The sequence below is a fragment of the Cibotium barometz genome, chromosome 37, assembly GCF_041138505.1.
Source record: "Cibotium barometz isolate CiBa-2024 chromosome 37, ASM4113850v1, whole genome shotgun sequence".
Taxonomy (NCBI): domain Eukaryota; kingdom Viridiplantae; phylum Streptophyta; class Polypodiopsida; order Cyatheales; family Cibotiaceae; genus Cibotium; species Cibotium barometz.
In genome coordinates this window covers 36,732,502-36,748,362 of record NC_141082.1, presented here as the reverse complement: position 1 = coordinate 36,748,362, position 15,861 = coordinate 36,732,502, and the positions used below count along the sequence as shown (strand labels likewise).

The following is a 15,861-nucleotide window of genomic DNA, read 5'->3' as shown; positions in this document are numbered from 1 at the left end:
GTGTAAGGTGTGACTAGGATACATTTGTAGTCCCGCTTTGTACACGGGTTGCAATCCCGATTGAAACCTTCTCTTTCTTTCCGCCTCGATGACATGCATAAATGGAGACACCTCCAAAAGTACTTTCCAAAACTTTTGTAAATACGCATTCACTGATTCTCCCTCATTTTGCTTCACCCAATCCCACTTCATTGTTATCTCATTCAATGCATTAGGAGATAAGAAATGAGCATAGAACCTCTCCTTGAACTCTTCCCATGATCTAACAGGATTTGGTGAGAGCTTCTCCGTGAGCCATCAATGGGCAGCAGTGCCTTTCATAAACATGCTTACATACCGGATCATGGATTTCTGAGTGAAATCCTCATCACTGAAAGCAATATCAAACTGGGCAATAAAAGCAAGTGCCTTTGATGCATTATATTCACATATTTATCTCCGGCTTTGAAGTCACGAGACTTTGATGCTTGTGCCTGCATCTCAACATGTTTTTTCCCATGTTCGTCCATTGGGACAGCCCCTGTGACTGGCATCGTTTTAGGACCAAAAGGTGAGCATAAGGCATAGATACATGTACCCTGTAAGCATGAGCCATGGCTGGCCCCTCAACATGCATTGATACATTTTCAGCCATAGCTTCTCCCTCACGAGTACACTCGAAAGCATGAGTGGCATGAGAGATATGCGGAATACCTACACCAGCAGAAAACTGCAGCCCATGTTGCATGTGTTGTGCATGCACATTTTCAGTCGGCAATGGCATTTGACATACATTTTGACCACTGCCATAAACATTGTATCCTTCACGGACTACATAAGGTATTCCTGCATGGCGTGAAGTCACTAATTGTTTCTCTCCCATAGCATGGAGATTCATCCTCTTAGACATAAGTTCTTGTTCGGGCACCTATGGGGATTCCAAGACATGTGGGATGGTTGCCTTTTCTACATAGGCATCCTCAGTACGAGCCAAGTATGCACGTGCTACATGTCTCGGTTGCATATGCAACTCTTGAGCAATCATTGCCATTGCATGATCCATATAAGATTCAGCTTTCTTGGCCTTCAAACGGTCATGTACCAATGGATCCTCGCGGCGGTAGAGATTCAAATACGAGTACGTTCAGCCCTCAAGACTATGGACTCTTCTTCCTGCATTTTCTCTTTGCACGGGACGGCTGTCCCACATATTCATGTTCCCTATTGTGCACCACATGAGTTTGCTCATCCTGTAAAGCATTGGAGGCATGCATTTCAGTGTCCCTGCCTCTTGTGTTAGCATCTCCAACATTCACTGTATGGTTGTTCATAATGTTCTAAGTGTAGAGATAGCTAGTGTTCACGGTGATCGTCTCTCACGATAGAAGTGAAAGAGAACCGTATGCTCTGATACCAATGTAACTTGGTTGAACACAATGCTAATCAATACACTTAAATACACTAAGATTTGATGGACACTTGCTCAAATACAAGAGGTAAATTGCTGAATTGACAAGAGACACACAATTGGTTGAACACAATGCTAATCAATACACTTAAATACACTAAGATTTGACGGACACTTGCTCGAATACAAGAAGTAAATTGCTGAATTGACAAAGAGACACACAATGAGCCCCTCCCTCAAATAAAGTATATTGATCTTGGGAGAATCAAGTACATAGTGTCATGGGCATTTCTGACCAGATTTCCATACCAATGCATATGAATACAGTATTACAAACAAGTGGTTGTCGATGTAGACTTGCAATCCACACTACCCTCTCAAGTGCCCATGTTCCCTACCATCTGCTCTCTATTGTTCCACCAACACATGGTAGCAACAATCTGCAAGAGAGCACGTAGGACAAGAGAACACTACACAGGGTATGTGATCTTCTAATCCGGTTCCTCCCTCCTGCTACTTGCTCCCATATTTAAGCATAAAAGCTTACCAATAGCAAGTAGAGTCGATGACAGCGGAAGTCTTCGCGATGGAAGTCCTTGGAGTGTTGCGATCTTTGATTTGTCGTATTTCTTCGCGACAAAAGTCTTCAAGAGGATCAAAGGAACCTTGGGAAAGCTTCCCCTATGGTTTAACTTGAGAAAGGAGGGTTGAAATTAGGGTTTTCAGCAAAAAGACAAAAAATTACAATAATAAAGAGAGCTGTTTTGCTGAATTTCAATCATTGGGAGTGTGTAGGAGAATGATTAGCATCCAGAAACACTCTTGGAAGCTTGAGAAACACCTTAGCAAGCTTGGATATGGAGTTGGGAAGGAGAAAGTGCAAAAAAATGCAACCCAACAGCCCTCGTGAAGGAGGCGTCTATCTCTAGAGAGAGGAGGAGGAGTGAGGTGGTGAGTTATCCAGTGTAGGTGGCAAGCAGGTGCTTTGTGGAGAAAGCTAGAGTGAACACATGGCTGGTTACAAAGGGAATAGGGTCTTGGCAGTGGACGTTGCGTTATGTCCACCTCGGGACATCAGTGTGTGTGAACACCGGTCTGGTCATAATTTATAAGTGAGTTTCGGTTGCCCAAAACTTTATGGAGTGTGTACACACTCACTTATAAATTAGTGCTAACTCCTAAGGCCAGGTTATGACCAATACTTGCCACATAACCATGTCAGCAGACAGTTTCACGCGCACGGTTTGCGGGCAGCCGTCCCCTCACCCAGAACTACACATTGGTCAAGTAAGCATGAAAACAGCATGCAATTTCAATTGCAAGCAAGCACATAAAGATGCTATGAAATGCAGCATTGGTATGGAGGACAATCCCCGTTCATGAGGCTATACCATATAGACGTGCTCCAGGAAAGTACACGAAGTACCATACCCAATGGAACACCAATCCACTAGGCATTTCCGGGCATGGACACAGAGGCACAAGTCCACAGTATCACATGAGTGGCATCAATCCCCAGCGTGTACAACTGCCATGGACACCGGTCCAATGTACATACATGATGAGAAAGCACGGGTGGATCAATTGGTGACAATTAACCTTACTCTATCCTAAGCAATCTTGATAGAATCCTATGCACTAACTAGTATCCCCTACATAACTGCTAAGGAATCTCTAGATGCACTAAACTAAATACCTTTAAGTTTCAAATTTACCGGAGATCCAAGTTGATATCCGTACATCATCATATAATGAACCTAGGCAAATCTGACCATAGGGATGTACTTCTCCCAATCAAATGGTCATCTCGAGATATATGCGCAAACATATCCTCCTAAACTTGGCTCCACCCTCTCCGTTTGCCCATCGGACTGAGGATGACAAGAGGAACTCAAACTCAGCATAGTCTCCAATTCCTAGAAACTAGCTTCCAAAAGTGTCCAGAAACTCGGAGTCCTCGTCACTCACTATGTCACAAGGTAGACCATACAATCTGAAAAGCTACCCAACACATTGCTGTGCCAATTCAGTTCTTCTCATGGCTGCCCTTTTGTTTGTAAAAATCTTGCCACCTTTGTCAACCTGTCTAACATCCTCCAAATAGCATCATGCCCTCTGCTGGTCCATGGTGATTGACAACAGTAAAGTTCATGGAAATGCTTTCTCATTTATTAACATGATATTGATGACATTCTACCACATAGTCATGGACTTTTGCCTAAGTAAAACGTTTGTTTTACCAATTCATAAGTCTATCGTATCCCCGGATGACCTGCAATAGGAGTGTCAACAGTCATCAAGAATTCCTCTCCTAATCTCAGTGGAATCTAGCACACAGACACGATCATCTTGGAACCATAACCTGTTCCAAATAAACTATCAAGTACCTATTATCCCTTGAGTCCCGGTCTAATGACAATGGAAATGCCTTCTCATTTATTAACATGACATTGATGACATTCTACCACATAGTCATGGACTTTTGCCTAAGTAAAACATTTGTTTTACCAATTCATAAGTCTATCATATCCCCAGATGACCTGCAATAGGAATGTCAACAATCATCAGGAATTCCCCTCCTAATCTCAGTGGAATCTAGCACACAGACACGATCATCTTGGAACCATAATCTGTTCCAACTAAAGTAGTGAGTACCTATTATCCCTTGAGTCCCGGTCTAATGACAATGGAGCTCCTTGCTTGGACCCGCTGCCAATACCGACTGGAATGCCTATCAGTCAGACATAGCCCTCTCAAGGAAATATACAAGTCAGCACAAATGTCATTGAAACTTGAAAGATTCACCACCCCAATCCTACTCATCTTAATTGCCTTGCCAATACTCTAAAAGTCCTATCGAAGTCCTCAAAGTCCCGCATAAACTTTGCCTATTGTTACTACCACCCCCTGACCTAGGTTAACTACACCCTCAGGAATAGGACATGCTCGGCTAGAAATATACACACACCGGCAAACTCTACATGCTGCAGATCTATAACATCCCTCCAGGATTCAACCTAATTCACAAGCCGAGCAAGGTTAGTACAAACAACACAGCAGGGCGCATGCAAGCTCACCACTGAACCGTAGGTCACATCCGCAACCACCCGGGCTAAGGTTCTGTTGGAAAGCCACAGCCAAACAGAGAGGGTTAGGGTTTCAGCTTACAGCCATACAGAGATGGAGATGGACACAGTTGTATTTTGGATCATATAGTGCTGAAAGCAAACTTATTCGGTGCTTATAAGAATGAGGGGATGTTACCATTTGGCCTTTTACCACCTCTGATCAATGTTTTGGGGGAAGCTTACACACAAGACGGAACCAAGGTGAGAACGGGGATTTTCTACGCACGAAGGGAGATGCTAAAGGATAAAATCATTTCTCTGAAGAAGGTGTCAGGTGTTTAAGCCGATATTTGAAGCCTGGGCACTTAGCAGGAGCTTTTATGGGCTTCGGTTATCAAAAAAAGGTTCATGGGCACCCTGCATGGACATATAGGCCAGCTTGTTGAGCCACAAGGACAGTAAAAGCTAGGTGCCCACTTTTGAGCAATATTTTTATAGCATGGACACTAAAAAAGGCCAACTTTTGTCATTTATAGAGTCTTTGGCTAAAGAAATCAAAAGCTTGGATATGTTTAGCAAGCAAAGCCACTTTTGGCAAAAAGAAAAAGCATAAGCCATATTTTAGAGCATGCCAACTCAGCTAAAAGGGGGTTGGGGCTTAATCGTTGAAAAGAGAGGAGGGAGCTGCTCTTTGGTTTGTACACGCACAGGAGACACAGGCCAACTACAGCAAGTTTTCTCTCTCTTCTCTCGCCTTTGAACAGGCCAACAGCAGTGCTCTTCTTTCCTTTTGCTGGCCCACAGCATTGCTGGTTTTTCTCTCTCGTGCTCTCAAAATTCCATGATGAGATATGCCATGGACATTATTGTACCACTTTGGTCTCATAGGCCCATTGGGTCTTTAGTAGACATTTAATATATCTTTCTTTCTTTCTTTCTTTCTCTCTGCTGGTCGGCATAAACTGGTCATACAGCAGCTGATTTATTTGCTCTTCCAGTGGGCTGTTCTCTCTTTGGTGGTCTGCACAAGCCAGCTACAAGTGAGCTGCTGCGGGGGCAGAGTTTGGGGTTGTTTATGGCTGTATTCAGGACATGTGGAACGACTATTTTCACGGAGCAGATCTGGCCTGACCAGATAGCAGAAGACTGGGCTTCTTTGGTTTTGTGAAGAGAGCTTGGACATAGTCTCATGTGAGCATTGTGGAATTAACAGAGAAGTTACCTACGGGGGCCAGTCGTTCCGGCTCAATGTGTTGTCCATACATTTAGTGGGTTTCTGCTGTTACACTCTGTGTGCACTTTAAGTGTTTCTCTAGCCTGGGTCTTTGCTTTCCCATGACAGCTTCAGTGACAGTCAGTATCCTTTGAATAGATCTAAGCAAGGAGAGCTTAGTATTCCTCACCAAGGTCTCAGAGAAGGGAAAACTCATGATGGGATTATCAGCATCAGCCTTATAGCCCACTTCCTCATAAGTGATAATAGCTTAGAAGTTAGAGCTAATGCTCAATCATATTTACTGAAAGTATTTAGCTTTGTTTTCACCACATTCGTTTAAAGTCTAGCATAACAACATAGCAATTCTTTAAAAGCTATGCAGGGTTGTACTTGTCCAAAGAACCATATTGCATATGATGCATATGGGGAAGATACATCATCAATAATCCTCAATTATAACAAACATCGTCCATAATCCTATTTCCCTAGATTGGGAGACAGAAGCCATAAAAGTGGATAAACCATTGGATTAAACCGTGTATACAAAGCTTTTAGCTATTTAGAAAACAATTCAAAGCAAACCAGACCATACTCTCTCCTTGCATTTGTGTATACAAGGGTTAGGCTACAGGAAACACTTATTTACCAGTGTTTACCCTTTATACTAATCTTAGCAGAATTGGAAATAAAATAAGCTAGATATACCTAGCTTTCTTCACATCACTTGCCCCAAAGTCTAAAGATGTTCTTCCGAATCTTGCTCTTATGGAGTCTTGAAAAATACTTTCAAAAGGTGTTGCATCGGGGTATGACCACCTGCAACATGATGCAACACTTCGTGTCCAGTCATCCAAAGACCTCAGAGAAAAGAGCCAATGACATGTCCTGGTGCATCCTGAATGTTGAAGTGGTGAGATAGCTTTCCTTATTATTTAGGTCGACGAAGAGTTAATAGGATTCCCAATCCATCCCTTGATCTTTCAAAGTAGAGGAATTTACCCTCCCTCATGTGGATCTTGCTGGTACATGGATAGGCAGGCCTTTTGTAGAGCACGCATGCCTATGTGCTGGGGTTTGAGAAAAGAGATAAAGAAGAGAGCAGCGGAATCAAACACGGGTCCTAAAGCTATTGTTCTGTATTATGTACAAGAAAGTGTTACGGGCCCACCTACATTGATTTTCATCTGCATCTCCTTCGCTCTCCCCGTCTTCGGTTCGGCCTCCTCTCTCCACCCTGGTTCCTCCTCCACCCTTTTCCTGTTCGCTCCTGCACAAGCTCTCCATGTGTCGGCTCCATCCCCCTCCTCCTGTGCGCCTTTTCACCCTCCTCCCTAGTCCCCCTCTGCCTTCCTTTTCGCTGCTGCCCCTGCCCCCCTTGGGCTTCACCTCTCCTCCACTTATGCACCCCATTTGAGCCCGCTGCTCCTTCAGTTTGCCATCGCCCCTACTTTTTCTTTCCGTGTGTGCTGCATGTCACCTCTCTACCACCTCCCTTTCCCCTGCTTTACAGAGCCGCCCCCCACCAACACAACCAACCCCCACCCCCCCACCCCCCCCCCCCCCCCCGCGGTGGCACCTTTCCCCCTTCTCCCCTCATGCATCACCCATCTCCCTTCGTGCAAGTGGTTTGATCCTGGGTTTTTCATCAGCAAGAGTAGGCACTTCTGGTCTTCACCCTCCAGGAAGACTCCATGGGAGCCGCTCCGTCGTCCTCGGCCGAGGCCGCTATCCCTTCCCTATTTTCAGAGGCGGACCTCCAGCTCTTAGCTTTGACAGTATCTCCCCTCGTGGCCTCTTCGTTCGTCTGCAAAATCATAGGGAGCCAACCTGCACACGGACAAATCCGGTATTTGCTCCAGGCAGCCCCCATCGACAAGCCTGGCAAAGTCACCGGTATCCATTTTCTTAGGCTTGGCTACTCTCCTGTGGAGTTTGATTCACCCGCAACGGCAGATCGTGTGATGCAACAGAGCCCTGTTGTAATTCGCAGCTCTCAGGCGTTCTTCGCAAGATGGCACTATGGTTTCGACCCTGCATCTGACCCCCAGGATCTATGGAGGATAGAAGATCATCATCATGATGCGCACTGGAGAGAGATGAGGCTTGAAGGAGAGAGGAGATGGAGCTCTGGAGTGATCGACAAGGATTAAAGAGAGGAAACGACTGTTTCATGTTACTATGAAATGACAACAAAAAATTTATAGGAAGAGAAGAAATTCAGTGGACTGAAGATGCTATGTTTCACATATACCTCCTCCTAACACATCAAAGCACTTGCAAACGAAAACATAATCTTTTCCAATTACCTTGTCAGGAAGGCTGCTATTGATTGTATATGCTCCACGAGATACTGCTGTACTTTCAACTAGAGCAAGAAGTCTCCTTTGCCCATCTGCCAATTCTCCTTTCAGTGATGCAGCAAGGGAAGTTGCTGAAGACACTGCCTCCTGCTCAGAGTGGATCATTGCAAAAACTCATACCACATTCAGATAACCATCATATAAAAATCAGAGAGTCAAGCGCATTAATTCAGCTGGGTAAAGAAATAGAAGAGCATCATAAACTCTTATCAAAGACTGGATTTATACCTGCAGGGTGGAAGCAAGGGAAACGTGAGAAGTAGCCAATTGTTGTGCATGGGCTTGGTGCTCAGATATGCCCTTCTGAAACGCGGCATCCACTTGCTTGAACATGGCTTGGCAAGCCCTCTCAAACGCAGGAATTACTGATCCCTCAAGACAAGCGTGCAGTCCTTCCTGCCATAATCAGAGTGAAGAGCAAACAATGAGACAGTTAGCCCTATCAGGAAACCCCTTCACATGCATTGGGTGCATACTATAAAAAACATGTTCAAAAATCATCTCAAAACCTGGACCACAACAAAAATATGCTATATTTGCTTCTCTAATGAGCTGTTTCATATGAGAGAACCTGTAATGCATGCTTGCCACTGTTTTGAAATTGTGCCTGCAATTGCCTTGACAGCGAGGCCTCAATTTTTGCACCAATAGATTTTTCAAGTTGGGCAACCCCTTTTTCGCTGATGCCTTTCTGTGGAACAGATTACATTTATTTAATTAACATTTGTATCCAAAGAAGGAAGGCACGTTAAATAGGTAGGTTTTGGGGTATGGAATCTTAAGACCCTCCAGGCCGGTTGTTTTTCTTTCTTTTTTTTGGGAAAAAAGGAGGGGGGGGGGGGGGGGGGGGTGTATATACATATGCCCTATTTGGCCAATATTACCAAAGGGAGAGGCTGACAATGCAGAGCTGGAAGACAATTTAAAAAAGGAGTGGCAATGTTAAAAAAAACAAACCTGGAAAGACTCATTCACGGCTGTAGAAATAGTTTTCTCGATGCTTGGTGTAACCAAATGCGCAACAGAGGGGCCTATAGAAGAGAATTCTTTCTTCAAAGCTCGTTCCACAGCAGCAGGCAGATCTTTGTTTAGAGAGTTTGAAAGGAATGAGCTCAGTTGTTGCATTCGCTCCCTTTCCAACTTCTCACACTTTGCATTTTCTTCCTGTAAGCGTGCCCACATTGCATCCATGTGAGCTTTGAGCACCTTTTCCATGCGCTGACCAAGAACAGCTTCCATTCGCTTCACTTCTTTGGCAACAGGGACAGATACAATCACTGCGATTTGCTTTTGGAATTCCCCCTGCATGGCTACAAGCTGCAATGTAGCAAAGACCCAAGCATCAGCTGCATCACTCATTAGTTGCATCCTTAAGGATGCATAGTTAGTTTGCAAAAACATGTAGAGTCTCAAATACCACCAATCTTGCAGCTCATCAATGTCAAGTTGTCATGAACACAGACCTGGTTTAAGGAGTCTTGCATCGCAGTAATCTGTGCAGCTAGCCCTGATGATGAGACACTAGTGCCATTGCTTGAATCCTGCTCAGAAGTACTCGGGATTGATGCCAAAACACTGGACATTGGTGCTGATGAAGACGGTGTCATGCCCACCAATACGTTGGTACCAGTTTTATTCTTATTTTTCTTTTTCCGAGCCTGTGAGACTCCAGAAAATGCTGGAGAGTCATCAACCTTGGCAGCAACTTCTTGGAGTTGCTCACAAGCTTCATCTCCTGGAGGCTTTAATGAAGATTCCTTTTCCTCTACAGCTTCATTATCATCCCCAAGATGAGTTCCTTCACTGATTGCCTTATCAAAACGTGCCTGTTCAACTACATCAACCTCTCTTACAGTATCCATGTGTGAGTATTCACATGCTGTATTAGTCTGATCCACCTTAGAATCTGAAATAAGACCACCACTCTTTGCCAAAACCACTTTATTTGGACCATTGTCATCCGTATGAGAGGTAGTGCTATTAGTCATTTCTTTGGTTTCAACCATCAAAGCTTCTGAATCCACTTTTGCCTTGTGATTCTCTGAGTTTGCATCTGGTTTGATTAACTCGTTTGATATACCACTGTCCTGAGATGAAGAAACTGTTGACCCTCCATCAACCTCCACTTTTGACTTTGCCACCATCGACATGAGTTGAGAAGGCGTTATGAGATGCACTGATGAACCTGTAGTACTTTGCAGCTCTGGGATAGCAGATGACTTCAGAGTATTAGACGTTAACTGCCACTCCCTGTTCTCATTCATCTTCATATTGTCATTGAAATGCTTCCTGGGAGATAAAGGAAAAGGGTCCCGAACTCCTTTACTCGGTGATGAGGGGATACCAGATCCAATTCTTCTCTCTCCAGACTGCTCATACGAGCAGAAGTACTCCATGTTCTCTCTAGGAGAGCATACAAGAGTAGTGGACCCATCTTCAATTGGACTTTTGGCCCTTCTGGACAAGGGGGAACCTCTTGGACTCGGTGCAGTTCCTCCCATCTGCGGAGTTGGGGCTAAGATATTAGAAATGTGGGGTACCAATTCTCTTGTGGGAAGCTCTTTCGTCTCTGGTTCTGAAGAAACAACAATTCTAGAATCAACCATAGAGGTTGACTCCATGCTAATTTGTGGTGACTGGCTTCCAGAGCCAGGAAAATTATCTGAGCTTCCAAACAAAGCAGTTTTACCAACTCCAAGGGGTTTGTTAGTTAATAATACACCAGATATAGGGCCAGGAGACTTGGCTCTTAATATAGAGCTCACTTCATATGCAGTGGTAGAAGCTTCAGTGGGTGCTTTACTGTTTGTGATTGACCCACTTGAAACCTGAGACCCATAGACCAAGTCTTTCTCTGTGGCCAACACGGAAGGTTCTCCTACAGGTGGAAGACACTGTGACAAATCAAGCGAATACTGCTGGATAGCCTGAGTCTGGACACAATACACTTGCAGGATCCCATCACCATCAAAAACATTCTCACTCGTTGCAGTAAAGCTCAAAATAGGCCATACTACTGAGAATTCTGCCAAATAGTTCAGACGAGTAGAAGAGGGATTTGAGCCAAAATCCACATGTACTACATAAAGAGCACCTCTTTTGGCATTTGCTAACAAGATCACAGATGCTCTGGGCACCACAAGGACTTGATTAAAAAATGCATCTTCAGGTCTCCCTCCAGTGGAGCTCTTCAATTCAAGCGTCTGCGTGCACTTCCACTTGACTGGCCCAGATTGAGGAAACCATCCCTCGCCAGCAGCTGGAACCCACAATTTGAGCTCTTGGTTCAATGGTCCCTGCCACAGATCCGGCAAAAGAATTGTTTTGAGTTCTCTGCTGCCCTTATAGACAGAATTTCATAGCTAACCAAGCTTTCATGGCAGCAAGCAAAAATAAAATAACAATACCGCCGAGAGGAGGACAATGTGATCAGAGCGATGAGGAGCTGAAAGGACTGCAACGGCACCAACTTGCTGTCCTTCATGGGGTGTAAGAATTGAAAGTGAAAGCATATTTTGATCTTTCCATATCCATATCTAAAAAAGTACAAGGCAATGGTCAGAGTAAGTACCATACAATTCAAAAAGAGAGGCCAAAGAAGGCGGGTCTGAAACTCTTGTAGCAACAAGGGAGTTACGTACCGTTCCATCTTTGGAAGCTGAAGCCAACATAGTCCATTGACTAGTGGAAAGATCTGTGACTTCCCCATCATGTCCAACTACACAACGCACACCCTCAATCGGGTTGTCCACAGGACAGAGAACTGGTTCTTCTGTAGTGAAGCCATTGGGAGCGGCAGTCTGCCTGACCTTTGACATGTCTATGGTGATGACATATTTGCCCATTCCAACAACCAGAACCTCCTACAAAACAAAGTGAAACATGTAGATAAAAAAGACATTATCATAAGGGGTATAGCCAAGCAACATATAAGCTGTATGACGGCAGCACTCCACAAACAACACAAGAAAACCGACAGAGGGGGCAAAGCATCTTGAGCACAATAGTACATTTGGAGATGATGTACCACAACTACACAAGCACCTGTGTGTGGCAAAGCCAGTAAAGCGCAGGGGAAGGGACTCGAACCCAATTTACTTCACTAGGAGCTTGAACCACTATGCCAGCACTCCACAGAAACACACAAAAAAACAGAGGGGGCAAAGCATCTTGAACACAATGGCACATTTGGAAGATGATGTAGCATCACAGGTACCCTTGAGGCAAAGCACCTGTGTGTGGCAAAGCCAGCAAACGCGAGGATGGACAGATTCCCAATTCCCAGTAAATTGCACCGCTAGCAAAATTTGATCTGTTATTTGCAACTTGTTATCTTCACCATGGCCTTCAACTATTCTCCGAACAAACACCCTTCCATCTGAGCTTGCACTATCAGGGCCAAAAAAGCAAGAAAAAGATTCAACAAAAAATTCAAAACCCTGTATAGATCTGAAAGAAAGCACAGTCGAAAGGGAGAGTGTAGAACCCATTTGTAAAATGCAAACCTTGCCAAAAGGTGCACATCCTCCGCAAAAAAGGCCATGTCGGTCACTCTCTACACACAGCACCACGTTGTTTTCAAAAGGTGTAAACACAACACTATGATTCAAAACCAAAAGTCAATATTCTAAAAAGTTTCTATGTCTTGATTATGCAACAATCCAACTCAAGCATGAATATGTGTCTTAACTAGATTAAGGAGAGTGTGTGTGTGTGTGTGTGTGTGTGTGTGTGTGTGAGAGAGAGAGAGAGAGAGACGGGAGAAGCCAAGAAAAGCATTCTAGCCAGTTTTGAGATTGAAAACCCGTAGATTTACACACCTCTGAGTGCCCTCGCAGAAGACTTCGTGAAGCTGTATTGATGTTCAAAATACGAATGTGTCGGTTGGGTCGCAGCCCATAGCATATGTAACTCCTATTTACAGCTATCTGCCTGCCAACAAGTAGTACAGGATCCGAAGCATACATTGTGATGGGCGAGACTTCTAATTGAGGCTGTGCCTCCCCTGGTAGCCGAACATCCACATCATACACGACATGCTCACCCTTCAGGTGCCTGCCTCTTGGTGGCTTATTGCTACTAGGCCTCCCAGAAGCAGAATTTGGAGCAAGGCTCACAGGAGGGGCTGAAGGTACAGCAGGAGCAACAGCTGTAGGAGGAAGCGACACTTCAGAGTTAGTGTTAGATGAGTTCACACCTGATGGGGGAAGCTCAAGGGATGTTGGAACAGCCAAGCCACCAGTAGAATGGTTGGTTAAGAGTGCCATCAAGCGTGCACTATCCAAAGAAGGGCTGGAAGGCCTTGACACACTTGTAAAATGGGGGGATGCAGAGAGGGATATGGACGGTGGTGGAGAAGGTGGAGGTTGAGGAAAGCCCTGAGTTTGATAGAGAGGAGGCCGTGCTGCTTGATCTTGAAGGTAAGGTGGATACTGCTGGTACATGGACCCCTGAGTTATATAAGGATATGAACCAGATAGAAGACTTGGGGAGGGACCGAACAAATTGGGCGGAGGAAAGTCATTGAGAGGAAAGTTATTGTTGAAAGGATGGCTTGAATTTGGATATGGGGCTGGTGGATTATATCCAGACTGTGGTGGATTCTTGAAAAGGTTATGGATGTCAAAATTTCCAGGAGGTCCTGCTGTACCCATGGGTGAGTATCCCTCTTGATTCCACACCGTCTTGCTCCTGCAAACACCACCAGACAAGCAAACATTAGCTAGTGCATCTCAAGTTCACATGCATATTACAGCAGAATCCTCCATCATGGCATATCTGAAACAGGATCCAAGGCAGTTGCAACTAGCCCCATACCTGGTGTAATCGTAGACCAAATCCCTGTAGCTCCAACCTGCAAAGTAAGGCTAGTATTAGCAAGGACAAATAAAGGCTTGTGCCCACGCCACAGTGGTTCACCGATCCCTGGACTAGGCATACTCTAGATGCTGGTGTCCCAGAGAATCCTTCCAATGCGATCCCACAAATGAATTAACCGTAAACAAGATTAAGAACACTATTGAATACACAGCACAGGCACTCGAACTGTAAATGAAATATCCCCACAACACACACCACTAGGGGGCGAAGATGTGGCGACCCCCCCCCCTCTCTCTCTCTCTCTCTCTCTCTCTCTCTCTCTCTCTTACGTTATATTACCAAAAGGAGTCTGTTCCAAATATAAGATCTCGGGTGCCCGAGATTCACCACCTGTCTGCACCTGACTAATCCAAGTACATGGAATGGCTACAATCAAACAATCAAGCCTCAAAGATTCCCAATCACCAAGCCTGTGTGTTGAGAATCTAAGGTGCTAGGGATAGGCTTGGTAGAGTGTTGCTCATAATGAGAGATTAGATTAGGGAGGCTCAAGATAATCCATGATTAAGAGATGTGGACACCAATGAGCACACACCCAAATGTATTGCAATATGGTTTCAACCATACAATGAGAGGCTTGTAAGATAGCCTCCAGCCAAGACTCTTTGACATGTCGCATCCTTATCCCTCTATAAGTTGCCGCCACCTTGGCCTGGGCAGACCTCCCATCACTGCCGGCCCACAAAAAATTGTGGATCAACCGCTGTACCTAACCAATGCAAGCTCAAGAGAAGGCCCAACAAGAAGTAATATACCAAATGGTGGCAAGAACGACCTGGTTCGCCACCACCACTAGGTAGGCTAAGGAAAGCCTCACAAAACTCCAGTACAAAAGCTACTTCTAAATGCTCAGCAGAATAGGGGCTAGCTGCTGCTCTAGGGAGATATCGATGCCCACCTAGCATCCAAGATAGCGAACTGGAGTGCCCCTCGTGGAAAGCCTCAACTTGACGCCAAATCAAGGCGGGTGGAGAGCCTACCCAAAAACCACACGACTTGTGCCTATTGATCTACGCTCCTGATGTGCAACAGAAGATCTCTATCGCCTCTATGAATCTCTAAAGATTCCCCACATCTCTAGATAAGTATGCTGTTGTGTCATCTACAAACTCTGAGTCCAGCAGGTCCTCTTGAGAACGGATGGGGACACACAATCCCTGGAGCCCAGTCTCCTGAGTTGAGAGAGAGAGAAACTGCTCATTGCCTCAACGACAAATAGAAAGAGGTATGGTGCCAGTGGGCAGCCCTGCCGGACCGAGCGAGAAAGGGAAAATATGTCACCTCTGGCTCCCTGAATGAGAACCTGACTAGTAAAGTCCTGAAACACCACAAATCCACTCCAGTGGCCTCTAGAAAGCCCCAATCAACTCTATCGCTCTCCAGAAAACCCCAAGGACTCAGGAGGGTGATGGGTCTCCACTCCCAAATCTCCAATCTGTCACCACCCTCCTTAGGAATCAAGTGGATCATGTTAGAAGTCATCTCCTGTCCAGTTTTATACACCAGGGCCTTTGTTGTGGGTGTGCCCGCCCTTATGAGGTGTTTTCCCATTTTTCCCCACTCTCCGCATTTTTCCCCTATTTTTTCCCATTTTTCTGAGGCTTGGGAGGGCTGCCAGGTGATGCCAGGAGCACCCTATTGCTGGCCGACTGGATTTACATCAGTCGTGGGCTTCAGGGCTGCTGGCCGACTGGATTTGATCAGTCGTGGGCACCTGTTTTGCTGGCCGACTGCATTTATGCAGTCGTGGGTCTTTTCATCAGTCGTGGGCATTCCTTCTGCTGGCCGACTGCCCTCTATGGGAGGTATATATAGGACCCCAGCCCCCATACCTCATTTGTATCATTCCTCGGGATCTTCTTGTGTATATAGAGCAGAGTTACACGCCTACATCTCTCTCTCTCTTGTGCTGTTTTTCTGCCTGCGTTTTTGCTCTTGTGTTCCCAGATT

At 45.1% G+C, this 15,861-nt stretch overlaps 1 protein-coding gene across 2 annotated transcripts in view; it reads right to left on the bottom strand.

Moving 5' to 3' along the window:
* LOC147617236 (enhancer of mRNA-decapping protein 4-like) overlaps positions 1 to 15,861 on the bottom strand; it is a 47,834-nt gene that overhangs the window by 13,359 nt on the left and 18,614 nt on the right. For both annotated transcript variants that reach the window (XM_086776862.1, XM_086776863.1), the window contains exons 2-12: positions 13,849 to 13,885; positions 12,852 to 13,722; positions 12,537 to 12,586; positions 12,264 to 12,420; positions 11,673 to 11,894; positions 11,439 to 11,567; positions 9,495 to 11,327; positions 8,989 to 9,348; positions 8,603 to 8,722; positions 8,260 to 8,427; positions 7,978 to 8,118 (exon numbers count right to left, since the gene is read on the bottom strand). In XM_086776862.1, coding sequence (XP_086632988.1) covers positions 7,978 to 8,118; positions 8,260 to 8,427; positions 8,603 to 8,722; positions 8,989 to 9,348; positions 9,495 to 11,327; positions 11,439 to 11,567; positions 11,673 to 11,894; positions 12,264 to 12,420; positions 12,537 to 12,586; positions 12,852 to 13,685 — 4,014 coding nt within the window. In that variant the 5' untranslated portion in view covers positions 13,686 to 13,722; positions 13,849 to 13,885. The remainder of the gene's footprint in view (positions 1 to 7,977; positions 8,119 to 8,259; positions 8,428 to 8,602; positions 8,723 to 8,988; positions 9,349 to 9,494; positions 11,328 to 11,438; positions 11,568 to 11,672; positions 11,895 to 12,263; positions 12,421 to 12,536; positions 12,587 to 12,851; positions 13,723 to 13,848; positions 13,886 to 15,861) is intronic.